The sequence below is a fragment of the Plectropomus leopardus genome, chromosome 3 (genome assembly GCF_026936395.1).
Source record: "Plectropomus leopardus strain MGB_pleo_1.0 chromosome 3, ASM2693639v1, whole genome shotgun sequence".
Lineage (NCBI taxonomy): Eukaryota > Metazoa > Chordata > Actinopteri > Perciformes > Serranidae > Plectropomus > Plectropomus leopardus.
The window spans coordinates 33379686-33407326 of NC_142178.1; the positions used below are offsets into that span (position 1 = coordinate 33379686).

The 27641-nt window shown below is 39.0% G+C and overlaps 4 protein-coding genes across 5 annotated transcripts in view; 2 read left to right on the forward strand and 2 right to left on the reverse strand.

Moving 5' to 3' along the window:
* LOC148190038 (protein Hook homolog 2-like) overlaps positions 1-9023 on the reverse strand; it is a 49178-nt gene extending 40155 nt beyond the window's left edge. The window contains exons 1-3 of the mRNA XM_088073760.1: positions 7583-9023; positions 3989-4175; positions 2143-2217 (exon numbers count right to left, since the gene is read on the reverse strand). The gene's annotated coding sequence lies outside the window, so the exon portion shown is untranslated. The remainder of the gene's footprint in view (positions 1-2142; positions 2218-3988; positions 4176-7582) is intronic.
* Positions 4138-5807, forward strand: LOC121942353 (transcription factor JunB-like). 2 transcript variants are annotated; one of them, XM_088073752.1, is made up of 2 exons: positions 4138-4298; positions 4539-5807. In XM_088073752.1, the coding sequence occupies exon 2, from the start codon at positions 4577-4579 to the stop codon at positions 5474-5476; it is 900 nt and encodes a 299-aa protein (XP_087929878.1). In that variant the 5' UTR covers positions 4138-4298; positions 4539-4576; the 3' UTR covers positions 5477-5807. The 2 variants fall into 2 exon arrangements, with proteins under 2 accessions (XP_087929878.1, XP_042341469.2); XM_042485535.2 differs by having other exon boundaries at positions 4169-5807.
* A 154-nt stretch (positions 9024-9177) lies between the features above and the next one.
* Positions 9178-16474, reverse strand: prdx2 (peroxiredoxin 2). The gene is made up of 6 exons (XM_042485171.2): positions 16324-16474; positions 15408-15525; positions 14500-14653; positions 13045-13167; positions 12691-12821; positions 9178-9564 (listed from the first exon to the last, which is right to left on the reverse strand). Exons 2-6 carry the CDS (start codon positions 15508-15510, stop codon positions 9482-9484), a joined length of 594 nt encoding a protein of 197 aa, XP_042341105.2. The 5' UTR covers positions 15511-15525; positions 16324-16474; the 3' UTR covers positions 9178-9481.
* A 1043-nt stretch (positions 16475-17517) lies between these two features.
* Positions 17518-27410, forward strand: wiza (WIZ zinc finger a). The gene is made up of 9 exons (XM_042485939.2): positions 17518-17599; positions 18869-18941; positions 20225-20725; positions 21795-22544; positions 23488-23844; positions 24821-25035; positions 25124-25298; positions 25403-25562; positions 26459-27410. Exons 2-9 carry the CDS (start codon positions 18929-18931, stop codon positions 26613-26615), a joined length of 2328 nt encoding a protein of 775 aa, XP_042341873.2. The 5' UTR covers positions 17518-17599; positions 18869-18928; the 3' UTR covers positions 26616-27410.
* The last annotated feature ends 231 nt before the right edge of the window (positions 27411-27641 follow it).

Consider the following 27641-nt stretch of genomic DNA (forward strand, 5'->3'; position numbering starts at 1 on the left):
TTTCTTATAACTGACGCACTTGTAGAGTACAAAGTGACAAATTAAATGATTTCCTCTAATGTCTGCTATTGTGGGCTTCTGCCTCCCACAGTTCACTTCTGCTGCCCTCATCCTCTCTCCCGGGCACAGCCAGCAGTCATCACGTACCACAGTGATGTGCTAACATCCAATGAAGAACAGAAAAGGTGTCTTTATGTGGCTCAGCCACAGGCGCCGTCTGTACCCCTGTGGCTGATTGCATCTATACCCTCCTCTGTTGCATTCGTGGTTATTTTTTCTTCACATTTTCGCAGCGGCTTTTGTTACTTATTGTCCTGCTGTCAACCTGAATCACACCAGAGCTCAAAGAAAGTGACAGAATTGCATGTATGAGGTGTTTGAACTGTGCTTCTGTGAATTCTGGTGCATAGCCGCATGTAATCAAGCGCAAGGGAGCAAGAAATTGTTCAGAGCCTCAGAGCCAATTAAAGGTCCCAGAGAGGAGAGTTGCATGTAAATATTCCATAATAGAGCTTCTAGAGTGTGCAAATTTAGCAATGGCAAGCACAAAAAGACTCTTATATCATCCCCACTTTATCAAGTTTTAAGTTACATTGTCAAAGAAAAGCTAAAAATCAAATTACAAGTATCAGCTTCCTTTTATGATCTGATCAGGAGCAATGGCTATCATTATCAAACCACGTGTGTGCACTGTTTTGAGACTATAGTGACCTTTAGTGAAGTGGATGAGGTCACTCTGAAACTGGAACTGACCACTGAGTGATACTTCACACTGTTTCCCTGAAACTACTTCTGTTTCTCTGCTTCCCCTGATGTTTCTTCTCACTGACAGGAGACACATCACACCACTGTTTCTGTGGAAGGAGCTCGGCCCTTAACTAACCACCACATGACCAAACTGCGACCTCTAACTCCCATAAACTGAGGAAGTGCACGGGATAATGTTGCTTCAGATATGCGAAAAGACTTGCTTAATGCCTGCGATGTTACTGAAAAACATACAGCAGGTCTGGGGAGGGACAGTGTAACTGGTACACTTAATTTATCATTTTTGGTAATGTGTATTGGTCCAAGGGTGACAGCAAAGGTTAAATGGTCATCCTGTTTTTTTAATATATGATGGAAACTCCCTTACACAACTTAAAAAGACGAGTTTCATCTCAAATTCTGCATCAAATGAACTAAGAGAGGACAGTCCTCTATTCAACTGTGGCAATGTTTTTAACCCTTTTAGCGTGTAGATTAATTTTACTGAACTGGAAAGAGGCTCAACCTTCTACCTACATTATGTTGATAAAAGATGGTATATGCAGCACCTTAAACTAGAAAAGGTCAGATTTTTTTTATGAGGTCCTGTTGACAAATTGAATAAGACCTGGCAGCTGTGAATATGTACAGTAGAAGTTCCCAACTTTATGCTGCTGCTACTAGGTTAAGTGCGGTGTCAATAATTAACCTATAAAGCAACCCTGTGTTTTAATTAACATTTATACTGCATATTGTATACTACACCGTTTGTGTTGAGTTGTGTCTGTATATGTGCAACATTTCTGTGGCATTTTACGTAATCTGTTTACAGACATTAGATAACAAATCCGTATCAAATGAAATTAAATTTGTATGACCACTAGACATGGCCATCACATACACATTAAAAGGGGACTCTTCTGTGGCTTATAAAGTCTGAGAAAATAACGTAAACGATGTCATAGTGATGTCATTGTGTTGTCTTCACATTGGTGTAACAGTTACACATTTTTATCAACAGGCCATGCCGAGGGAGGTTGAGGTTTAGTAGAAGTGGGCATTTTTGATGCAGGGAGATTCAAAAGAACAATGCTTTTAAATTGCATTATGGGAAATGTAGGATCCTGCATTTCTGGAGCTTGACCCATGACTTATTTTTTTTGTAATTGTACAATGACATTAAAGATATCTATCTATCTAGACCTCTGGATGTTTTGGCTTCTGCTGCTTTGGCTTTGGCCATTCTTATTAAATCCGTCTCTTGTGAGTCCCCTGGAGTATCTCTACAGACAATATCAGGGTCATATTTTTTTACAGCTCTAAATAAAATAAGCTGTAAAATGGCAAATTGCACAGACAATAAACACAGTGTGAGTGCAAAGCTACAGTAATTACCTCATTATCTGCTACGTGTCTTTGCTGATGTCTCCCTTGTCATGTTTGCACACCCCTGCAGACCAGCAGAAGACTCTGTTGTATAAAAACACAGGAGATAATATTGTTAAAGTTGGGCATTTTCACTGACATTGCAATTGTGTGATACTTCCATTATACACCATAAGACATACAACCATAAATCATGCAGAAAAAGCAGAAATTGAAGCATAAAACTCACCACAATACTAGAAAATAAGTGTTTGATGCACAAATTTTTTCTAGCAGAGGATCCCCAAATCCCCGATTTTATATATGTTCCATGCATAAAAAGAAACCTGTGCCCTTGAGAATGGGCATTATGAGCAATGTCGATATTCATGAACTTGCATATAATTCTTATCAAGTATTTGAAAACCTGCAAAAAATAGAAAGAAAAGAAGAAAAAAATAAAAATGAAAAAGTACAGTCCAAAATAAACGCCCATGCCAAATGTGGGTAGGGTTTAGATTTACCTTTTTTTGTTGCACAGACTGTAGAGATTAGCTACTAAATGCAAGTTTAACAGGCTTGCACAGGAAATTTTGTTCATTTATTTTGTAGAAATACTACAAAACTTTTATGCCTGGTCGCCATTCTTTCTGTAATGTTATATCTTTTGATGTCTGACAGAAAATGCTGAAGGCAACCTGCGGCTGCAGTTACATCGCTTCAACCCGTCCAAAAATACAAACTTTAAATATAGAGCAGTGCGAGTTTATGTCGCTCTTTAAGAAAAAAAAAAACTTATTACAATAGGCTATATATTGAACCAACACTGATGTCAAAATTGAGTATCAAGCCATCCCTAAAATTAAAACATTCAAGAAAGAGTGCTGGATTTGAGGAAAAAAGAAAAAGATGGATAAGTTCCTGCCATAATGAGAAAAAAACACACATGTGACCTGAGGATAGGTAGGTAGCAGAAAGTTGGAAAGTCGAACTAGACGATATGAACATGCGTGGGCACATGGCCCTCTGGGAAGTGATTCAGAGGTCATTACCATACGAAGAAGACAAAGACGTCTTTCTAGCAAACAGGTGTTCAGTTTGGGGAACATGTCTTCACTCTCACATACCTTAAAGGCTCCATCATGTGTTTACGCTCCCTTACATTTCTATAGGAAGGTATTATGTTCAGTGCGTTTAATAAAAACATTCAAAACACTGAAGAAGAGGAGAAAACTGTCTGGAGTCAGCTGCAATTGAATTTTAGGTACTTTTTCATTTGTAAAGATACAAATATTCCTACATTGATGCAAAAACACAGCTTTTAGTGAACATTTAATTAGTTTTATGATTTTATGTGATCTCTTTCCAGCCATTATTATCTTTATAAAGTGTTCTTTTTTTCTGTCTAATACCCCGAGCACATGTCTTCCTCTGCCAGACACCCATTATGCTTCATGCATTTTTGAAGACATCACGCCCAAGAGTTTACGCCACCTACCCATCCTCTCCCTGCCTGCGGGGTGAAGGAGGGCAGCAGTGAGCCTCCCCCGCCTCCCACATCCCGGAGAACTGGAATCGCGCCAGGATGGGATTGGCTTCCCGCTCCTGTCGGGGAGGAACTGGTGCGCCAGGATACCCAAATATGGACCGTCCGATATCAGTTTGGATCGCATGACTCAGCACCAGACTATATATCCAAACCTCTGGTCAGAATGAAAGTCAAAGTGAAGTGTTTTAAGTGTCCCAGTAGGATTGAAAAAGGCGCACTGTGTTTTTTTCTTTTTGGATTGCTTTGAGCTGTGAGGCTCACTGACACGGACTTGAAAATAAATGTTAAAGAGTGTGGACGCGCACTTTAAGTGTTTTTTTGTTTTACCTGGGTTGAGTTTCCCTCACGCCGAATAGGCCTCGTCTTGTTTACAGTCCTTGTTCCCGGCAACAACGTCATCAGGCGCATCTGACATCCCGGAGGCGGGGACCACAGAGGAAACAACCAATCAGCAGGCAGGTTGGAGCGCTCGTGGAGCCGGATGATATAAAAGTAGCGGAGCTCTCCGGACCGCCTGTCATTTAACAGGAAACAGGAGTGGAGCTCAGACTCAGAGCAGAAAAGACTCTCCTACACACGAGTGGAATCAAAACATCTGAATTAGTCACTGGACTCCGCTTTGAATCCAACTCTAAAGGTACAAATCGACGTCTTGGTACAGTACAGTTCCACTATTTTGGAAGTTTTGCTCTGTTTTTGATAGTTTTGGTCTTCAGTAGGCTATAATAATACAGCGGGACTTTGTGCTGGAGATTTTGGGACGCTACAGCATCTTTGAAGCGCACTCTTGTATTTGACTGTCTTATTTGAAATATGTCCACAATAATGGAACAGCCTTTTTATGACGACTCGTTTCTTTCTGCTTATGGCCATTCAGGCGCAGCCCTGCCAGACTACAAGCTCCTAAAGCAGAATATGAACTTGAACTTCTCCGATTCATATCGGAACTCAAACTTCAAGCCACAGCACCTGCGCGCAGACAGTGATTTCTATACGGCCGGCACGGCGGACTCACTGAAGCTCGCCTCTCCTGAACTGGAGCGCCTGATTATCCAGAACAGCAACGGGGTCATCACCACCACACCGACACCTGCCCAGTATCTGTACAACCGCGGGATCACGGAGGAGCAGGAAGGCTTTGCTGACGGTTTTGTTAAAGCACTGGACGACCTGCACAGGATGAACCAGATGGCGCCTCCAAACGTGTCCATCGGTGGCGTGGCTTGTGGCGTCCCCGGCGGAGTTGTGTGCTCGGCTCCAGCCTCAGTTTTCGGCTCATCCATGCAGCCAGAAGCGCTCGAGTACACAACCTTGAGCAGCTGCACCACCAACCCCAGTCTGTCCTCTGGCAGCAGCTACCCCTCCACCACCATCAGCTACCTGCCGCACCACCAGTACCAGCATCCCCAGGCCGTTGCGCACGGATCTCACCACTTCCAGCACTCCCTGGCCGGCACTGGCATCCACTCGCAGCGGTTCGCCGGGTTGAAAGAGGAGCCCCAAACCGTCCCTGACATGCAGAGCAGCGACGGGTCTCCTCCCATGTCCCCCATTGATTTGGAGAACCAGGACCGGATGAAAGCGGAGCGCAAGCGGCTGAGGAACCGGCTCGCAGCCTCCAAGTGTCGGAGGCGCAAACTGGAGCGCATCTCTCGCCTGGAGGACAAGGTGAAAGTGCTGAAAACAGACAACGCCGGACTGTCAAACACGGCTTCTGTGCTGAGGGAGCAGGTGGCCCAACTCAAACAGAAAGTCATGACACATGTGAGCAGTGGCTGCCAGCTCATGTTGGCGCCCAAAGTGAAGTCTTACTGAAGAAACAATGCACTTTTAAAAACACTGGACACAAACTGCACTGATAATATAATGAACAATGTTTTTGTACATTGTATTTATGAGAAAAATGGACTCGTATGGTTTCTGAAAGACAAACGACAGAAATCATAAAAGACTACAACACTTGGGGCATTTTTAAAAAAAAGTTTTTAAAAGTGTCGTCTTGGCTTTGCCTGTTTACATTTTACTTTAACTGCTATCTGTGACACATTCCTGTAAGTTATTTGCGTTTGTCAGGTTGAGCCTGATGAGCATGCGCTTTTTTTTACTTGTACAGTATATATTTAAGTAAATGAAATTATGAAACTAAGACATGTGGTGTTGTTTCTTATTGGTAGTTTTAAAAAAAACGGTCAGCTTTTGTACTTATTACGGTAATTCTCGATAATCAAACTCTTCTGGTCAGTTAAGTTTCGGAAGGCAGTTGCTTGACGTTGGAGACGTCCCAGCGTAGGATTGTTTCCCTATTGACGCACATACGTCACTCCATATATGGTCAATTTTGCTGGCAAACGTCACGCAACGAAAAGGTTTCCGGGAACTCCCTCCTACACTGCCCGTCAAAAATGCTGAGCGCTCCCCTTCACACCGCAATATATATGTATGTGCGTGTGTGTATGTGTGTGTGTCTAAATGAAGAGGTTTGTCAATAAGTGGTTTATTCGAGTGAAGGGAGTTTCCCCATTCTGCTTTCAATTTCCCAAAACAAGTCGTGAGAACACCAGCTCAGGAAAAATGGTTAAAAAAAAAGTTCCAGACAAACATGCAGAGTAGACTTTCTGTCTGATGACTGAAAGAAAGTTAGAAATTACAATAATTAGTGTCAACAGCAGCTGGCAGAAAGACATAGCGAGGAGCAGAGGTTACAAACAATATGCAGGACCCACAAATAACACAGAAGTAACCATTTACACTGTAAAAATTAAAGTTAGAAATATTGTTTCTGAGGAGTGATTATAGGAGAGAGTATTTTTTGTATCAACACAAATAAACCTTCCATTACTACTTCAATAATTATAATCCTAAATAATTAGGAGGCGTCTGCTTACAATATATAAAGGTTTTTAGAGCCAACCCAAGTGTGAAAGGCACAATTTGTGTTTTCTTAAAAAATCTGCCTCACAGAGACAGTTGGGACACCTTGTTCTGGGTGAAAGGACTGTTCTTTATTTATCAGGGGGGAGGGGGATAGTGAAAAACAGGGGAGACAAAAAAAAAAATTAAGTACTGATGAGGTACTTAAGTTTATTATCTTAACGTTGGTAAGGGACGTACAACTTTATATGGTTGTATTTTGTATTTACTTTAAATAAAATATGCACTTATTCTGACAATGTGCACACAGCTTGAGTGATGAAAAGATCTGTAAGGACAATTTACATTTTGCCTAAAAAACGTATTATCTGCAGCTTCAGGAAGGGTCAATATTTAAAAAAAAAAAAAAAGAAGTCACACCCCAGCCCTCCTCCAATAAATGAAGAAAAAGAATTTGAAAACTATATTCACAATGTCACTAATGCCAAAAAATTGTTTGAAAAACAGATATTTGTAAAGTGATTATATTTTAATAAATTCCTGATTATATATGGAATTTGGCTGTCCTCTGAGTCCATATTTTAGTCGTACCTGTCAGCTCAACGTTATTACCATAAGTCACATGTAACCTATAGATTTATGTAGGCTATTGAATTTGTTTAATTTTGCCAAATATAGTCAATAGCAACAACATGAGGGTGAAACATGAAATAGGTAAATTCTACACAATAAAAATATGCAAAGGAGTTGAAATGTACATGAAGTTCATGCAGAAACATTCACTCAGTGACGTCACAGTGGGTCTTAAAACTATGAACAATACTATCCCAGCCGCCCGAGGGTTACTGTCCCAGCCATTCCAGGGAGGGCGGACACATTTTGGACTCCTGTGCTAGCTACCAATAAAAATTTAAACAGCCAACACTGGCAGGAACCAACAGGCCAGAAAATCAGCTTTCCAATGATTTGTTGTTTTTTTTTTGTATGTGACATAACAAAAAAACAGTACGGTGAAGGGAAAATATCAAAAATAACCAAAGATGTACTTACACACTGTGGATTTCAAAACTGTGATGAAAATGTGGAAAAATACTCAGAGGGTCACTGCAGATATTTTGGCCTGTCAGTGTAGGAAAAGCACAGGCGTTCCTAATGACACTGATGACGGCTTTCGTTCTGTTTAAAAGTTCAGGTCAGCAGTGGTGGATGAAATACCTGAAAAACACATTTGAATAAAAGTACAGCTATCTTACCAGAAAATAACTTTGTTAGAAGTTTAAGTCACCTCTGAGAATATTACTTCAATTTATTCATTATTTTATCTCTTCCTCTATTCATTTTACTGCTTTTATCTGTTCTTTATTCATCTGACATCATGTTCTTACAATCTTTTTATGTTTTAATGTATTTACTTTTATCTTATCTTTGTTTGATCCTTAATGATGTGATGTTGTCTTATTGTTGTATTATTCTCTTTTATTGCATTTTTATTATTATATTTCAGAAAACTTTATCCAGTACTTTAACTGCCTTTCAAGATGGGCCTGTTTTATCAATTTTATTTGCTTTATTCTTATTGACCTTTAGTATATGCATTTTGTTCTTGCCTTTTTGTTTGACTGCTCTAGACCTCTCCTTTTGGCATGCTTGTTGTTTATTTTATTATTCCCCGAGTTGAACAACTGCTTTCAAAGTTGCTACATAAATAAGATTTCTATAAATGTCTTAAATTATCTGACAGAATTATAAAAAACTTAAAGTACAGATACTCCCTAAAAACACTTAAGTACTGTAACTAAATATTATTAATTTGTTAGATTACGCCACTGCCAGTGAGTGACAGCGAGCAAGCATGCACAGTACAAGGACCCTGAAATCTGGAACAGTTTACTATTTACACCTGTGCTTTTTCTACTGTAAACATTTCATTATGTCTTCCATGAAAAAGGCCTAGTGCATAGGCGTAGTTGCTTTTTAACTTGCTAAAAATGCACTGTCATAACTGTATCCCTGTCTCTAGTGACCCTGCTCTCCCCCTTTCCCAGTTTTTATAAAATATATATAATAATAATAATAATAATAATAATAATAATAATAATAATAATAATAATAATAATAATAACAAATACAAAATAACATATAATAAGACAGTGACTGGAGTTCCTAATCCAATATTACTTTCTCAGTAGACAAAAGAAAAGAAGTATTGCAATTACACTGAAAATCGTTTAAAATAAAAACATTCTCTCCAAAACAACAAGAAGTATCCGGGACAGTCATGCAGGTCTGTTAACTCATATCCAACAATCCAATCTTTCCCAATAAGCTACGGGGCTGTTTGGCAATGCCAGGTTGTTGTGCTGAGTCAAACACCACAATAACTCCAACATTAACCAAGACTTCACGGCCTTGTGACGCGTTCTGATCCTCAGTCAGGCACAAAGCCCGGGACTGATACACCAAGTTAATCCCAAAAATGTCTGTTGGTGTAATACTTCCAAGATGTAAAGTCACCAAACTGGTGGGCAGCAAGAAAAGATTTAGAAAGACCTGTGGCACCACCTAGAGGCCACAAGTGGAATGACTTTCATAATGTATTGTGAAGCAATCCTAAATTTGTCAGACAAAAACAAACTTACAAGTGGTCAATTTCCCCACTGTTTTAATAAAGCAAATTATTAAATTACAGCCAGGAAAGACAGCATTTTTTTCTGAAAAAGGAACAAAACAACTATAGTTTCAGTGCTTGAGACTATGAGGTCGCCCCACCAATTGTACACTGGACGTACAAAGATAAAGATTTGCAACAAAAGATTTACCTAACAAGTTCTGAAGTTTTGCAGGGTTTAATACATTAGATTGGACGCCATGAGATACTGCTTCATAGGGACACCTCTCATCTGAAGGCCAAGTGCTATGGTTAGGAAGTGAGCTGGAACACCTTCACATTTACTGCTTGGAGAAGTAAGCTTTGCTCCCCTGGACGTCTGGGACGATGGTGTCGCTCCCAGGTTTCCAGCCAGCAGGGCACACTGCAGGGAGGGAGAAGTGACAAAGTTTACTACAAGGCTTAAGTAACGGCCATTGAACTTTGCATAAACAGAGGACAAAGAACATATGTGATTGCCCCGGAGGGTAAACCAATAACACAGGGCTATGTCCACAGAATAAGTCCACTAAGTCGGTTTATAGCTACAGGCTATAACATTTTTAAAAAAATCATTTTCCAGCTAGGTGTGAGGTGAGTTGTACAAATTATCTAAAATAATACTTAGCACCAAGCATTTCTATTAGATATGAATTACATTAAGAAAAGTCATGCATAAAAAGGAAAAAAGAAACAAGACCTAAAGCACCATGACACTACAAATCTATGCAGTGCACCAGTGAAGTCATAGCCCCTCTCCTAAACTTTGACCCTACCCACTCCCACTCTGTCTCAGAGCGTCACTGTCAAAGCTAAATAAAGCGTCCTCCATCAAAGTTCAGGGTATAAATACAGCAGTAAGCTTTGGGATAAACTTCAGTCTGCGGTGGAAAAAGGAGCTATCGAAAATACTTTGCAGAAAATTAAAACTTAGTTCTATTTTATGTTCTTTATATGTATTGATTTAATATTTGTATCACTTTTAATTGATCTGTAGGCTATGTGCTGCTGTTTACCTAATTTTGTGGGCTTTTATAGGCTAGGCTTAGTTTGTCATTAAAATAAATAAATCGATAAATGGATAATAAATTAAACATAAATAGAAATAAAACTTAGTCCTGACATTCTTTGGAGACATTTCTTTTCTTTTGTTAATATCTTCTTGTTTTTCACTGATATTTAAGCTGCATGTTTTTTGCAACAGTTCCTGATTTATAGAGACTAGATAAGGGAGCATTTGATCCTAACAACACTGTAGCATTTACGATGCTAACATCTGATTATATTTAATGTCTCTTTTAGTCTGAGCAGTTTATATTCATAAGAGTAGTCGCACATGACTTTATTTTTACAGAGCGTCTTCATGATGAACACAACTCAGTGTTGCACGTGGTCAATAAGTTGCTATCAGTGCAGACTCGCTGTTAAGAGGGTTTTATAACCCACTTCCATCACTGCTGGTTGGTGTGGGACGGCTTTTAATGTGGTGGACACTTAGCATGACTGTGGAAACGTAGTGGAAGTGGGTGGGGAGAGGGCGTAGGACAGGAATACTCAACTTGCTTTGCCCGAGGGCCATTTTTGCAAAATGACAGGAGGCCAGGGGCCAGTCACAGTAGCCCAGAAAATGGTGTATGCACAAGTGTTTTAAGGATTTGAGAACATTCATGGCTTATATATATATATATATATATATATATATATATATATATATATATATATATATATATATATATATATATATATATATATATATATATATATATATAAATAAACAAGCTCTATTTTTTTTTTTTTTGGCTTTTTAATGCACTCTCGCCCCTATTTGCATTCAAAAGTACAAAAAACTTTGCAGTGTGAAAACAATTTATTTTCACTATGAATTAGAAAATGGTCTGGGGGCCATCAGGCAACCTACTGTGGGCCAGAATTGGCCCATGGGCCGTAAGTTGAGTATCACTGGTGAAGGGGGTGGCTTGACAAAGGTCCATAGTAATAAATCAAATGTCTGAGGCTGAGGAGCTTTCAACCATGAACAGAAAGTAATGCAGACACTGTTTTCTCTGACTTCATTGCCTGTCTATCTGATGTCATCAGGAGGAGCAGTTATTGATACATTTTTTCTGAGCTGATGCAAAGGCCACCGATATAATGCATTTAGTTAGAAATAGAGGCTGACTGATATTGGTTTGGCCTATTCATCTGTGTTAGATGGACGATTTACAAACTACAATTATCGGCAGTATTGTAACTCAAACATATGAGGCCCCTTTCCTGCAGTCCAGAGATGGCACATTTTAACATCCTGCATAGTGAGGATACTCATTTCAAAATGCACAACAAAATTTAGCTGAACACTTCAAACACTGACAACAGATTATTGTGTTAAATAACTCTTTGATATTTTAACATTACAAACTGTTGATCTGAGCTCTCCCTCACCTGATGCTGAAGCTGTTGGGGGTCGGGGTTCCTGGGCTCTCCCTCACCTGATGCTGAAGCTGCTTGACGTACGGTGGTCTTGCTCTATCATCTGAAGCTACACTACCGCCGTGGTTCTTCTGCGTCTTCAGAGTCTTTGACTCAGATGAAGATGCAGTGTGCGTCGAAACTTTAGTTGAATCTTTAGTCGTTTTGCAGCTTAATATTCATTCAAGTAAATAATTGATTGCTCCTGAATTGTCTTTTGGTTCAGTCCTTACGAAATGTTTATTTCTTTTTTTTTTTTTTTATTCTAAAGGATGAATTTTTGGATCTGAATTTATGAACAATGAAAATATATATTCATATACAGATTTTGAAAATGCAAAAGTGATCAAGACAAATAAATTCAGATACAAAAATGTTTGAATGCTATGAATTGTGTGTGTGTGTGTGTGTGTGTGTATATATATATATACACACATATATATATATATATATATATATATATATATATATATATATATATATATATATATATTTGTCTCGTGTTTGCTTCCATATTTTTCTGACTACAAAATATTATAATAATATATTAAACACATTTTTCAAATACAAAATCCAGAAATATTCCCATCTCTGATCACATCCTTTGCGTGGAGGCTCGATCCATGAAGTTCAGGTTACGTCATATTATACTGGGGAATCTCACTGTGACATTAAAATAATAAAAATCACTCACACCTATATTTTCTTATGATTTGAAGTTTCCTGTACAGATGTGTGACAAATGAGGACCAAAAACACCAAAGCACTGGGAAAAGTGAAAGACTATGAAAGAAAATTAAAAACATTATGGCCATTTTTGAAAGTCTGATGATCACAATTACTGTGTTTTTGCTTTTTGTTAGTAATTGTGTCTTATTTCAATGTTGTTTTTGTATTGTTTTTATTTTTTTACTCATTTTGTGGCATGTCGATGGTTTGTGATCTGTGTGAATTGTTTTAATGTTATAAATATACAAATAAAAAAAATTAAAAAGTAATGCCAGACCATTACTCTGAGAGTGCTGACACTGATTTTACTCACCCTCTCCATGTTTGTCGGTGTGCTGGAAGGCCTGGACGAGGCGCAGAGTCTCGTCAACAGAGCGACCCACTGGCAAGTCGTTGATGGTGATCTGCCTCAAGATGCCCTTAGTGTCAATCACAAACAGACCCCTGTAAAAGCACAAATTACAGACATTTCTTAACTAGTGTCCCGTGCTGCACAAACACTGGGTTTTGCATGGAGGGCAAGGTAGATGTGTATGTTACTGCTCCCTCCCTGCACACAAAATATGTGATGCTTAAATGTATAACAGTAATTGTTAAATCTACATTGTTTAGTCTCTCAACATGCTTTAGATATTCTAGTAACAGTCACACCAGCTGTCTGTCTGACCTGAATGAGACGCCGTCGTCCTCCTTCAGCACGCCGTAGTCTGTGGCAATTGACTTGGTGAGGTCTGAAACAAGGGGGATTTTCATTTTACCCAGACCTCCCTCCTTCCTTGGTGTGTTGGTCCTGGAGGAATGAAAATAAAATATGAATAGCCAATAAAAAAACATTTATAGTCATTTTGTCTTCCTGCATGAATATTTTGCACATTGGAAAAACTCTATGACAAGAGATCAGTGGGTTAGGGAGGTATGCTGAGCCTCAAGTTCTGGCTTTTTATGGATTGAAATTGTCTAAAAAGTGCCTTTTACTTATCAAGTGTTTTGGACATAGTCACTCTAGATCCAATAATCAATCTGTAGATGATACAGATTCTTAACTGAGGGAATACATAATAAATGATAACTTGTTGAGCCGTGTCATGCCATTAGCAATGCCACCATGCAAAGGTGTGCGATCAGCTGCAACAATCAATTAATTAATCAGCTAGTTGTCAACTATTAAATTAAATGTCAACTAATGACTAATAATTATCAGATGGGTTGGGTAATATTCTTGAGAAAAATAAAGTCAAATTTGCTGATTCCAGCTTCTTAATTGCGAATATTTTCTGGTTTCTATGTCAGTGCACTAAATAATTTGGGGTTATGGACATTGGACATTTGAGGACATCTTGGACTTTGGGAAACACTAATCAAGATTTTTCACCATTTTATAGACCAAACCACTTATCGATTAATCGAGAAAATAATCATGAAAATAAGTGTTAGCTGCAGCCCTAAATTACAGCAGCGCAAACTGTAAGCAGAGCATTGCTTTTTTTTTGCCACAAGAATCAATTAGTGATGCATAAAAATCAGGAGCAATAATGTGTGTTTTTTTTTTTTCACCATGTTGTTCTTTCTCTCGCTGAACTACTAAGGATGTTTGTAAATTATTTGCAATATTGAGTGTGTAAGGCAATTGCAAAGAAATGGCTTCAGCCAGACGCCCCATCTTTTCAGAACTGGTATGATATTTATGAAATCTTTGTAATGGAAAGAGTTATCTTTTAAATGAGACTTTAGGAAATTAAAAAGGAAATTGGGAAGAAATGGGAAAAAAAACATTAACTAAGGTCAGGACATCCGTAGTTGGAACTTTATTACTTTGTTAATAGTAGATGTTTTTGGCACAGCTGTAAAAACACCCACCCATCAGTTTATCAGTTTATCTTCCATCAGTCGGCTTCTCTGCACAGTCGTGATAAGTTCTAAAGTAACGGTCTCTGCACTCGGTCTTGATTGGGGGTTATTTTGTGATACCAAAGAAAGCTGGTTAAAGCAGCTCTGTTAACCCCATTTGCTTCGGTATTATTTCCAAACTGCTCAGGACCACTGTTGCCACTACATGCAATTATCACACAGATTACACTACAACTCAGGCCATAATTTCCTGACAGTTAGCAGGAATTCTCACCATGCCAGGTGAGTGAAGTGAGAGTCTACGGAGCAGCCGATGACTTCGCAGCCGATGTTGCGGAACTCCTCCGCCCTGTCGCTGAAAGCGATGATCTCAGTGGGGCACACAAACGTGAAGTCCAGAGGGTAGAAGAAGAAGACGACGTACTTCCCTGAAGAGCACAGAAAGAAAAATTAAACAACTTTTATTCTTTTTTCTTTCTAACCCATATTGGATATGACAGGGGTTGCAGGAGTATGAAACTTTAACACTTTGAAACCTGGAGAGAACAAGGGGAGCAATGAAAAAAAAGACTGCATGAATAGCAAAACATTCAGGATAATTATCTGGGAATGAGCTTGAAAAAAAACAAAGAAAGAAAGAAATAATGTGGAAAAAAATCAAAGTTCTAATAATTCTGTAACACCATTTTAAATATGCAATTATAATATTTTTCCTAGTTTGATCAGAAATATATTAATTTCAATTGGTAGCACATTTCTTACGTTGCTTGCTGCATTTTTCCCTTTTTTTAAAAAAAGAAATCGCACCTATTAGCTCAGGGTTTAATGTTTTTAATATTTGTAAAATGCATCTGAAAGCAGTACAAGAGTACAAGAAGGGTTGTGCAGAAAATATTGCTGTGTGAGAATGAATGAAAAAAGTGAAAATAACTAAAACAAAGGTGAGATTCTGAGTCGAGTTGCATTTTTTTCCTCAATACAGCAGATAGCCAGATGTCAACAGTATGATAACCATCAATTTTCATATCACGGTATACCTTACAAGTGGCCTATTGTTACAACCATTGATATGACATTAAAAAAGAAATACAAGCATAAGCAAATAACAAAATTCTCAGAGATAGTAACAAATGTGCAAATACCACTACTACCAGTGGTGTGTGTGGACAATGTAAAAGTTACCTTTGTAGTCTGACAGACTGATTTCTTTGAATTGTCCATCCACTACAGCTGTGGCTGTGAAGGCCGGAGCAGGGTTGCCAATCTTAGCGTTTCCAGCAGACATGGTGGTGGCAAATGACTGAGTAGAGATAAAAAATATATAGTGAGCAGAAAGTTCCTGATCCAGACTTATGGTCACATGCAAGTCATGTTCAGCCTGCAGGGAACAATAGCATATTAGGAGGCTTACATAACCATGACAAGCACAAACCAATGAGGATACTTAATGGATATATACAACTGGACATACACAGGTGTTGTAAGTGGAGTGTACATGTATTTTTAATCATGTTTTTGGAATCATAAAGAAATGCAGGATTATTATTTTAATAGTATTGATCCATTCAGGCCTTCGCAGCTACCATGAGGTGATTATTCTTCTTGAATAGCTACAGTTTGGAGGTACAATAAACAAGGTGTGCACATAATTTATTTGACAGCTATGGTGATGACTCAACACCCCTCAAAAGCTAACAATGTTTTGCCGTCTTTGATGATTTAAAGATAACGCCATTAGCAGACACTGTTTGGTCAAAGTTCAGCGCTGTGCTGCAGGTCAAAGCTTCACAATAAAAAGTGCTTCGTAAAATAAGGTGGTGGCAAATTGAACAAAACGAGTGGGGCACTGACGAGTGTCTCCTGCGAGACTGCAGCACAGGGACAAAGAAAATGCCAGAAACAGGCCCAAACACTTAAGGAGGAGGGAAACAACTGACCCGCACTGCCTGTTAGCTTAACGTTAGCTCAGTGGAGTGAACCGGTTTCTTTGTCGTCTCTTTGGCGCTACACCGACGGTTACCGCCGTGTCCGAGCTTTTCAGACAAAAACTGAGCGTGTAAAAGTGAAGAGTCACGCGAATTAACTATTTCCGACTCACCTGTCTTTACGTAAAGCCGAGGAGAAGTCGTCAGAGCGGAGGTCTGCTGCTGGCAGGAGGAGGAGAGCTCTCAAAGGAGGGAGTTTATATCGGAGTGACGCTGAGGGCAAGAAAGAGGCGGGGCTAGCGGGGCCTCCGGAAGTTAAAAAACAACTAATTTCAAAGTAAAGGTGAGATTAAAGTGTGCCTTTATGTCACTTTGTGATTACACAAACATATTTTATACGTCTATTTTCAGGCTCAGGTAGCCTGTTTCAATTGCATGGGAGTCAAGAAATTCTATCATGAACCAGAAAGTACAATTTATTTTACCTGGACACATGTACAGTTCCATAATTTATTTACCCTAAAACTACAAATATAAGCCTTACCCTAATTAGACGCCTAGACCCTTTTATTAGACCAGTGTGGCTACAATTTCTTTTTCATTTTATTTTAATTTGTTTTATAATAATAATAATAATTATTATTATCATTATTATTAGTAGTAGTAGTAGTAGTAGGAGTAGTAGTAGTAGTAGTAGTAGTAGTATTTTGCTCAGAATAAAAAAATAAAACAATAGAATAAAATATATAATATAAAGAATAAAATAATATTAAATATATTAAATAAATATACATTTTTCAGCACTTTTTCAAGGTCATTTCCTTGGTTGTCTTTGTTCTTTATTTTAAAAAAAAAAATTCATATTTTCAGGTAATTTTCTCCTAATGTTTTATTTATTTTTTTGTTAATTTTGGGGCCATTTCTTCTTAAGTTGCTTGTCGCCTTCCCCCTATGTTTTTGAATGACATCAAACCAATTTGCTCAGGTTTCAAAGGGCTACAGACGCCTGTAGGCTAGTCAAGAGTTTAATTAGAATCAGTTAGTCAGTTTATACTTGTAGAAACGGAAAGCAAATAGCAGAGATGGGACTTAAATTAAAAAATAACAAAACAACATTATGTGCCTCTTTTAATATGTAATAAAAACCTGTTTAAAAGAAGTTTTTGTGTTTTTGTTTTTGTATGTATGAAATGGGTTGCTTTTAATTTCTACAATAGTTACGAGTCATTGAAAATTAAAGCATTAATATTCGTGTAATAACTGCTTTTTTTGCAGATAGTCACCTGATTGTCAATAGGGCGCAGATTTTGTCACCGGATGCGCCGATGGTGTCGCGTCAGGGCTTTTATTTTGAAAATATACATCCCCGGTAATGTGAGGACCATTACTTCCGCTAAGCTTGTCACTTTCTGAAACAGATGAACTAAGGCACAGTGTTCAAGCGTTTAGGTAAACTGACATTTTATTTATATTCGATAATTATAGTTTTGTTTTCAGCTCAGGGCGTAGCGATATGAAGCTAGTCGCTGTTTCGCTTAAATTATAATATATTTGAGTTAGCATGCAGCTAACGTAGCATGCTTCCAGAGCAAAACAAAGGGCGCAGCAGAGTTAGATTTTATACATTTTCAGATGTTATTAGGTGATTTAGCCAGTTAATGACATTAAGAGGTGCAAAAATGCGAGCAACACAATTCAATTTGGTAGTAGGTAAAACAGTAACGTTAGTAAAATAAGGACGTTTCTCTAACAGTGATTAACGTTAAATGTTACTTCCGGATATAAATATGTTTCTTAACGATCAACAGAAAGTTATCGTGAAGTTACGATTGTGTCACTTTATTGTAATTACAGCTGTCTTTCAGAGCAACAGGTTACATTATTTGTTACAGACTGAGTCTGTGCGTTGCAGAGAAGTCACACACTTTTTTTTGCATTTGGGAAGCTATGACATCTAAGGGACTGTACTTTATTTATCAGAGGAAGGAAGGGCTTGCGTATATTACTTTTCATATACATACACACATATATATATATACACACACATATATATATATATATATATATATATAATCTTTACCTTCCTACAGATATTTTTCTTGAGCCTTTTTGCTATAATTTTTTTAAAAAAATGTTTTTTTTCCACCATTTTCATGTATGCAAGAGCACAGAATTTTATGGTGGTTTTTTTTTTTTGTTTTTGGAAAATTTTAAAATGAGCCTTAATTTAGAGATTTTTAAGAGGGAACCCTTCATCTCACTTGATGTGTTCAAGGACATTTTGAAATTTAAAAATCCAACAATAATTTCAGTTTTTACAGTTTCTGGCTATATTTTAAATGGTTTCGTTTTTTCAATTATTAAATACAACATGCCTTTTAAACTCGCCACCAGGATTTGGGATTCGGTGGGTATTTCAAATAAATACAAATTACAACAATTTAAAGTTGTATGTCCCTCCCCTAAGCCAAAATAAAAAAACATTTTCCCAGCTCCTAGTTTTTAAAAAAATATTTGACATGCCTATGTCATTTGCAACCCCTGTCCCTCCCGTGAAATAAAAAACAGTTCCTAAAAAAAATTATGAATTGTAATTTTTGTCATTATTTGAAATGGTATAATTTCATTTTTTTTAACAATACATTACTTAATTGATATGCTTAAATTCTAATTAATATGCGTTACATTTATACAATCCTCTATCATTCCTTTATACAGAATCCGCGTATCATCAAATTTCTCATCCCACAAAAGAAACCCACAACATTATCAGCAGCCATGGATTCACCAGGTAGGAGACGCTGCTTTACACGAGCTACAAATAAATACATTTTTTAACCTATATCTTGCATTGTTTCTAGAGCCTGAATGTGATCAGTTGGTTAGAGTTTGGTCCAAGTAGCATTTTGATTTGATGATGATTTCTCATGATTACTTTAAATGAAACAGAACCAAGGACCTGACCCATTTCTGAAAACATACAAAGTTTAAGGGTCCAGTGTGTAGGATTTAGGGGGAAAATGGAATATAATATGATAAGTATGTTTTCTTTTGTGGATAATCACCTGAAAAAAAGGATCCTATTGTTTTTGTTACCTGTAAATGAGCTGTTTATATCTACATAGGCAGCTGGTCCTTGTCATGTTTCTGCAGGGGCCCAAAATGGACAAACCAAACACTAATTTTATAGGGCCAGTGGCGTTATTCGCATTAGCCACCTTAGTCAGAAGCTCCTCAGCGGTGAGAGAGTTGGAAAAGTTCAGATCTGTTGATGTGAAACTGATTTATTTGGTGTTTTTACAGGTTTTAATCACCTGGTCGGTTTATTTAGGAGAGGAAGAGACCGCTGTGGATAAATCGTTCCCTTGTAAAAACCTCCTGATCAAAGAGCTCTAAAGGAATTATAATCAGGCAAAGTTTTGGCTGGTTGCAATCTGCAATCCTTGCCACTAGATGCCACTTAAACCCACCGAAATCTTACACACTGCTCCTAGAAGAATGTAATTTTACATTTATGATTATTTTTATTTTCCTCATGTACTTTTAATCTCTTTTCAAAGCTTAATCTATAGAGATGCATTGGATCAGTACTGGGGCTGATACTGATCATGAACACTTAAAAAAAGACTTAAAACTCAGTTTCTACAATAATATCATTACAGAACTTAGTGTTTCTACCACCAGGTACATTCATTCAGACTTTGGGGGGCAACTTTTCAGTTTTTAAACTGTAGTCTCATATTGCCCCATAAAAAGTTGATCCCAATGAGTTCTCGCTGTGTGATATGAATATGCTGCAGATTTTAAATTTGGGGAAAAGATATCAGTAGATAACCTGAGTTTAAATATCTGAATGTGTATCAGGAGAGAAGAAGTCGGATTGATGTATATGATGTATATTAGTTTTCTTGGCCACTCTTATTGTTATCAAATCTTGACATAAGTGAAGGTCGTCAAGTCTGTTGTCAAGTGATTCGATATTTATCAGCTCATTACAAAACAAGTTTCAGGCTTGTTCTTTTTCTTTCGTTCAGTTTGTGATGACAAACTCCCATCTGCTCTTCCCCACCGCAGCCCAGCAGTCAGTCATATGTGAGGTGTGTGGGACGTACTTTGAGACACGAAAAGGGCTCTCCAGCCATGCACGACTCCATCTACGGCAGCTCGGTGTGACGTTGTCAGAAAGCAGCGGAGCTCCCATTGAACTCCTCTACCAGCTCATGGAGGAGAGAGGAGGCTCTCTTCCTGACCTCAACGCAGATTCCTCTGTACCTGGGCCAGCCCCTCTCAAAATGACACCCCAGAAGGAGTCCAGGACCCCGTCAGCGCCAGAGGACAGGAGTGACTCCTTTAAAGCAGCGAATAAAGTGATGACAACTCCACAAAAGATGGATCATCAGGGATCTCCAGTCAGACCGAAGGAGTCGCCGATCCCTCTCCTCCCTTCGTCCCCCCCTGGTCTTCAGAAGGTTGAGTCCAGAACAAGTGAAGGCAGCAGCTCCTCTTCTGTAGATCTTAAAATCATATCCAAGCCGCTGTGGGCGCCACTGGAAACCGACGCTCCCATCACCTTAGGTAAGGCTAAATTCTTGGAAGTTTTAAAGAAATGTTGAAAGACAACACTTTAAAGTGATAGTTTTTTGAAAATGTGGTTGTATGAAGTACTCATCCACAGTCAGTGTGATACATACAGTGGATGTCAGTCCGCATGCCCTCAGTTTGGAGAAGCAGGCGCGAGTGCCGACTTCGAGGCTAAGCAATCTACTGCTGTGAACAAGGACAGCAACCAAACATATTTTAGCCATTTAAAAAATCAATAATCTGAAGTGTCTACTATATCCAGAACTTTTTAATGTTTTACTTTACCATGAAATAGCGATTTCCAACGGGGAACTAAAGCAGTTATGTTGCTCTCTTCAAAGCCAGACTCCAGTGAGAAAAACAGTGATTTAACATCTCTGAACACAGGAGCGGTTGGTCTACTGCTGCCTCGATCAGTGATTTTATCTGTTATATGGTGCGACTTTGGTGTTAGTTCGGATTCACCAAAGTCACACCATGATACAAACTAACTTAACTGATCGAGGCAGCGGTAGACCAGCAGCTTATTCAGTTTCTCTTTCAAACTCAGTGCAGTCTAATTTAGATAGATGTTTTAGCGCTTCTTAGGAGGAGATGGAGAGTAATTAGTGATGGCACGTCATTGCGTCTTGGTAGTAGAGGAGGTCAAATTAGCGTGTTCACTGGGGTGTTGTGTTTCCATCAATGCCAAATCTGAGCTGGAGGCGATAAATACCCGTGACTATTTGGCCCAGATGTGAATGCTGATTGTACGCATTCCCATGACATTAAAAAGCCAGGTGTTAGCGGTTGTTTGGTAGTGGAAATAAGGTTTAAACTTTCATTTCTCCAAACTTGGGGCGTGCCAACAAACATTTACTGCACGTTATACACAGACGATGGATAAATACTCCATATAACCCCAATTAAAAAAACTCAAACTATCCTTTTAAACCTCAGGTACCTTATGTGATCATATGACTGCTGGCACCTTGTAGACATCAATGTAACATGTATACTTTTGTATTGTTAACATGACAGCATTGTCTTGGCGCCTCCATTTCCTTCACTTTTGCAATTTCAGACACCAGCAACGAGGTCCACGTGTGCCAACTCTGTGGCTGCTGGTACGGGACACGCAAAGGCCTCTCTACCCATGCTCGGGCCCATCTGCGCCAGATTGGAATCCCCGACAGCGACATCAAGGGGAGCCCTATCGAAATGCTTTACCAGATCATGGAGGAGGAAGACCTCAAGCCCATCAGCAGCGATCAGCGGAAGGAGCCCACCTCAAACACTCCCCCTGGATCCTCCGTCAAACGTACCAGCCAGCTGCCCTCTCCACCTGCGTCTCCACCCAGCAAACGACCCAAACCAACAGAGGACTTTATCTGTATTCTGTGCGGGGAGAAGTTTGACAGTCGTAAAGCCCTGGCTATCCACGCACGCGCTCACCTGCGTCAGATCGGAGTGGTTGACCCAACAGGGAAAAGCTCTTCAATCGACACTATCCAGGAACTGGTCAGCAGTGGCATGCTTGAAGCCATACACCCTCCAAAAACAAACAGCACAACCACCAGCTCATCTGCACCTCAGTCTCCAGCCCCGTTTCCCTCCACATCTCTCACCTCAAGCCCTGTAAAGCTCCCTCAGTCTCCGGTTAACAAGGCCCCAAAGGCTAAAAAAGGCTTTCGGCTTGCAGTGGACCCCCTTAACAGGAAGCCAAAGCCAGAGCCTGTGGAGTTTGAGGTGTCTGATCAACTGAAGGAGTCCAGCACAAACAGCAGCTCTCCCCTGCAGAGATCACCAGTCGCTTCAAAGCCTCTCATTGCAGGTACAGTCAGCAGCTGTGATATAGCCCTCTTTTTTTTTATTTATTATTTTTCGGGGTTTGTCAGGGTTTGTACAGTCATGCACAACCTGAAAAAAATAATGGAGTCTGCAAGTAGCAATTTCCAGGCCTGGAAAAGCTTCGGAAAACTAATTACAGAAAAAAAGTAGTGTGCAGAACTCCAAAATACCTGTAAAAGCATAAAAATGTGCAAAAAAAAAAGGCAAAAATCAGTCAAGAAAAATATCACCGGCACTCAGAAGACTTCACGTACTTATTTTGGGCAACTGTGGACACAAACAGCTAAAAAGTTGTCTTCAGCCGATCCACTAATAACTGCTTAGGTATAACTAAATATACACTGTAAATGGTAAAAAGTCATGTTTTTTTTTCACAAACCTGTTTAATAACACATGATGTGTTTGAGAACCTTCAGAAATGTGGAAATCCAACAATAATTTCTGTTTCTACAGTTTCTGGCTCTAATAGTGTCTTTTTTCATAATTGTTTTTAAGAAAATTTGAAAAAAACATATATATAGATAAAGAAAATATGCCGTCCAAACCCACAGGCCACAGGTTTTGAAGCCATGTTTTCTTTAAAAATTGCCAGAAATTGTGAAAGAAAAAAAATTGAAGGGAAAAAAATGTTTCTAAAGAAAATATTCCTTAAAAATGGCATGTTTTCTTTAACAGTTGTCAGTAAAATAAATGCAAAATCTGGCCGTTTTAAATTGGATGTTGCTCTCCTTAAGCCAAAATAAAAACTGTTAGTCCCTCAACATATATATTTAAAAATCTATGATAAAGTAATTAGAAGAACAGATTAAGAGAATGTATGTGTAAATTTGGTCATGGAAAAGTCATGGATTTTTTTGGTAAAAATGTGTGTGAACCCTGGTTTGTACATCGAAGTGTGGATTCATCCTCTTTATTCAATTTCTCAGTGTCCCCCACAGACGAACAGTCGCCGCCAACAGTCCTTTGTGATTTCTGCGGCCAGTTGTTTGACACCCGTAAAGCCCTGTCATGCCACGCCCGCGCCCATCTGCGTGCGCTCGGCCTCAGCTGGTCGATCAAAACATCGCCGATCGATCTCCTCAAAGAGGTCATGATGCGTGGTGAAGAAGGCAAGAAAGTGTCCACTGGGTCGTCAGGCAAAGCCTCGTGGACCCCTCAAGGCTCCAGGAGGTCCCTCGACAGCCTCCAGTCTGGGGAAGCACCTGCCAACCCCTCCACCTCCCCTCTGGACTACTCCATGAAAGAGAAATCCCCGTCTGGGAAGAGTGGAGCCTCACACCCCGGTAAGACTTAAAAAACACCATGGAGCAATAGTTGTGCTCATCATGACAGTTTGACCCATGATGTTGTTTGGTGAGCCACACTGTTGTACTTTGAGACATGTTTGAACATGACTGAGTCAATCTTACGCGCCTGGTGCCGGAAATACTCACTATGGAATGTTTTATATATATATATATATATATATATATATATATATATATATATATATATATATATATATATATATATAGGTAACATTATTTTGTTTTATTGTCTGCAGATGTCTCTCTGCTTTTTAACTGCTTTTTAAATGTCACTGCGGTGGGTCACAGATATAACATACTGTCAAATCGTCACATTCTTCCCGTCCTGCTAGCGGTCTTTTTTACACAGACATCTACTTGACACTGTTACTACCTCCACTGGTGGCTCAAAAGCGAGACAACGCTGTTCCCCTCCTTTACACAATTGTACCTTTTACACAGAACTGCGTGGAGACGTAACCTGTGCGTCTTTCTTGCTTTGGACAGGCAGCGTAAAATAGGCTTTAGTTTGTTTCGTATTTTTTTACTGGATTTGTTGTCAGTAGGAAAAAACATAAAATATCACCAGCTTTATCTTGTAAAACTCAGATTTTGAGCATCAAGATTAGCCTCTATTCCATGTAATCTCGCTTCATGAGACATCCCACAATGCAATACTTGTGCAACACATGCTACGTCTTGAGTGAGGCAAGCACTCTTGGTATAACTCTCCTGTCCCTTCAACTGATTCTACCTGCATGCACTGCAATCCCATAAATGTTCTGTTAGATGAGATCAAATCACTGCAGGTTCAGCAGGTTCAGCACATGGGAACATACAGTACCACAAACCTTAAATAATACACAGTTACAACATCACAAAACTCACTGAAGTGTCGATGCATAAATAATCTGTTACTGATCATTTAGAATTTGGTTATTGTTTCAAAATCTCTTTGTCTTCTCTGTGTCAGACGCATCCTGTGAGCTTTGCGGGTTTGAATTTGAAAACCGAAAGGCCTTGGCCAGTCATGCGCGGGCCCATCTCCGACAGCTGGGAATCATTGAGTGGAAGGCAGATGGAGCGAGTTCCCCAATCGAACTCCTCAGTGAGTTGATCCGGAGGGACCCGGTCAAAGTCGCAGCGATAACCCGGCGCTATCGTATGGGAGACCTTTACATCAAGAAGGTGGGACTACGCTCTGAATTATGTTTAAATTATTCCCATCTGGATTCACACTAAGAGCATATTTAACAATTCAAACTCTAATTTACAGTCGCAGAGGGGTGCGTCTTCGCCCTCTCTGTCCACAGACTCGGACTCTGTCCACGGCAGCAGCCTGAAGCATTTGGCGGGCAGAGAGAGCTCAGCTGCCGGCTCCTCCAGACAATCACACGGCCACACGCGCACAAACGCAGCCCACCATGACCCCGGTGTGCGCTCCCCGAGGGGTGAGAGATGGAAATAGCCGGATACAGATATACTGTAATTAAAAATATTTAGTTGGGTTTTTTTTTTTTGCATTTTACTGTAATACCTATTTTTGTGGTTTCAGGGGTTCATCCACCAAAACGTGCAGTGCCTGCAGGCGAAGAGAACCAGGACACCAATTCCCAGCAGCCATCACGGTCAGGAAGCATCCCTGCAATGCTGCCAAAGCCTCCACTAACGCCACTGGTCAAACTGGTGGGCAAAGTCTACTCCCTCAAGTGCAGGTCAGTCTATCGAAGTGCAAAGTGTAAAGATAAGGATGTCAGCGAGCCCTAAATTAATGTTACACAACAGAAAAACATCAGCCACTGCCACCTGTAAATGTCATCTTGCAAGTCGGCTGATGGCAGGTGAATATCAGACAATATTGCTGATCAGATGATAAATTGTTGAATCCCTATGTAAAGAATCACATTCTCATTGTGTTCAGTGAATAATAGGGTTTAAAGTAATAGACCAAGAGGGTTTAATTGTAAAAATAAGCAAAAAAAAAGCATACAAATAAATCAAGAATTGTCCTTCATATTAATCAGAGTCAGATCTGACCTACAAGATATTTAAGTCAGTAGACAGACGACAGAAAATAAGTGGAAAAAGAGACAGGGATTACATACAGTGTGTCGCTTTCTGGAATTAAACCAAGGAGGAGCGTTTACATCGCCACCATCTAAGACAGCATAAATTACCTTAAAAATCATTTCTGACACAGTTAGTTTCTTTGTATTTTCAATAAGGGTGATTCAGAATAGGCGACAATTCAAATATTTAAGGATTTTGATTCAGCTGCCAATCTGCAGGAAAATGTCATAATTCAATGAATCATTTCATTTTGGCTATATGGGAGCTATATGGATGTCTTATTTCTACATAGAATTGTTTGGTTTCTCCCAATGAATCTTAATATATATAACCTATTTTGGTATAAATGTATAACCCAGAACATGCAGATTTATAACATTTCCATTAAATGATATGGAGTTTAAATATTTAGTCAGATATAATGGGACAAGTAGATTCAAAATACACACACACGCCTCTGTCAGACTCTTTGGTTGAATAACAATAAGAAACGTTGTACCTGCAGTGATGCTCACGCTCTGGTCTCTGTGCTGCTGTTCAGGTTCTGTGAAGAAGTGTTTCATGGACCTCTGTCTGTTCAAGAGCGCTGGATCACACACCTGCAGAAACACATCCTGTCACTGGGATATAAAGGCAAAGCATCTCCGCCTGCTGCTCCAGTGGCAGCTCCAGCACTCGTCCATCCAGTAGCGGTCTAGTCCACGAATTCTTCTGTGTAATTCACACGTAACAAGGTTTTCTAAAGTCACAGCAGTCAAGAATCAGAGTCTTTATGTCTATTTTGAGGTAACAAGTTGTCAAAAGTAGATGTCCCCTTTTTATCCTGCAGAGGGCAACCATGAGCCATATATATACGGAAAGCAGCAGAACGTGATCCTCTCAGGTAAAATCGACCAGATACCATAGATCACAACACGGATCACTGGATGCTTTTGTAAAAAAAAAAAAAAATGGTTTATTAGTGCTTTCCTTGTATGGTTCATAATTCCTCCCATTTGTACAGATATTAAATGTGTTTGAATGTGATTTAGTGTTTGTCATTAACACATTTTATGTCCCGATCGTAACGATCCTGGTCGATGATTTTTTTTTGCTTTTGTCCTACTGAGTAGACTGGTGTGGTCGCAGTTTCACTGTGATATTCTGTATCTCTTTTATATGCTTTTGAATGAAGTCTTGCTATATGTTTATTTTTTTAATGTTTTACTGTAAATTTGGGCAGATTCAATTGTTTTCTCAAATGGAATATTTTTGAATAACAAAACACTGTAACAAGAAATGTAAGACACAGATTTTGTATCCAACTTCGTGGAAAAAAATGTCATCAGTGACGTAATTATCTAAAAAGCAGAGCCGCAACCGTCTTGACCAGAGAGATACTGTGTTTCTGGAATTGCCATTTTCTTCAGGTTTAATGTGCTGTTTTTCTGGTCTTTTTACTTTTGTTTTTTATCACTTACAATGTTAATTAAACTGTGTCTTGTATATAACCATGTAGTGTATGAAATAGGTTTTATTTCTTTGTTTTGTTTTGGTTTTTTTTTTACAAATGTCTTTCAAATGGAAAATAATGAATAACTGATAATGCAGAAGCTGCACTTAACAAGTGGCCACAAATTCACCAGACATATTAGCGGTTTCTAAAACACGTCCAGCAGTCTTTCATCTCTCCATTCTCCAACTTTTTTTATCCATTCCTTCCTTAAATGTAGTTTTATTTGTAT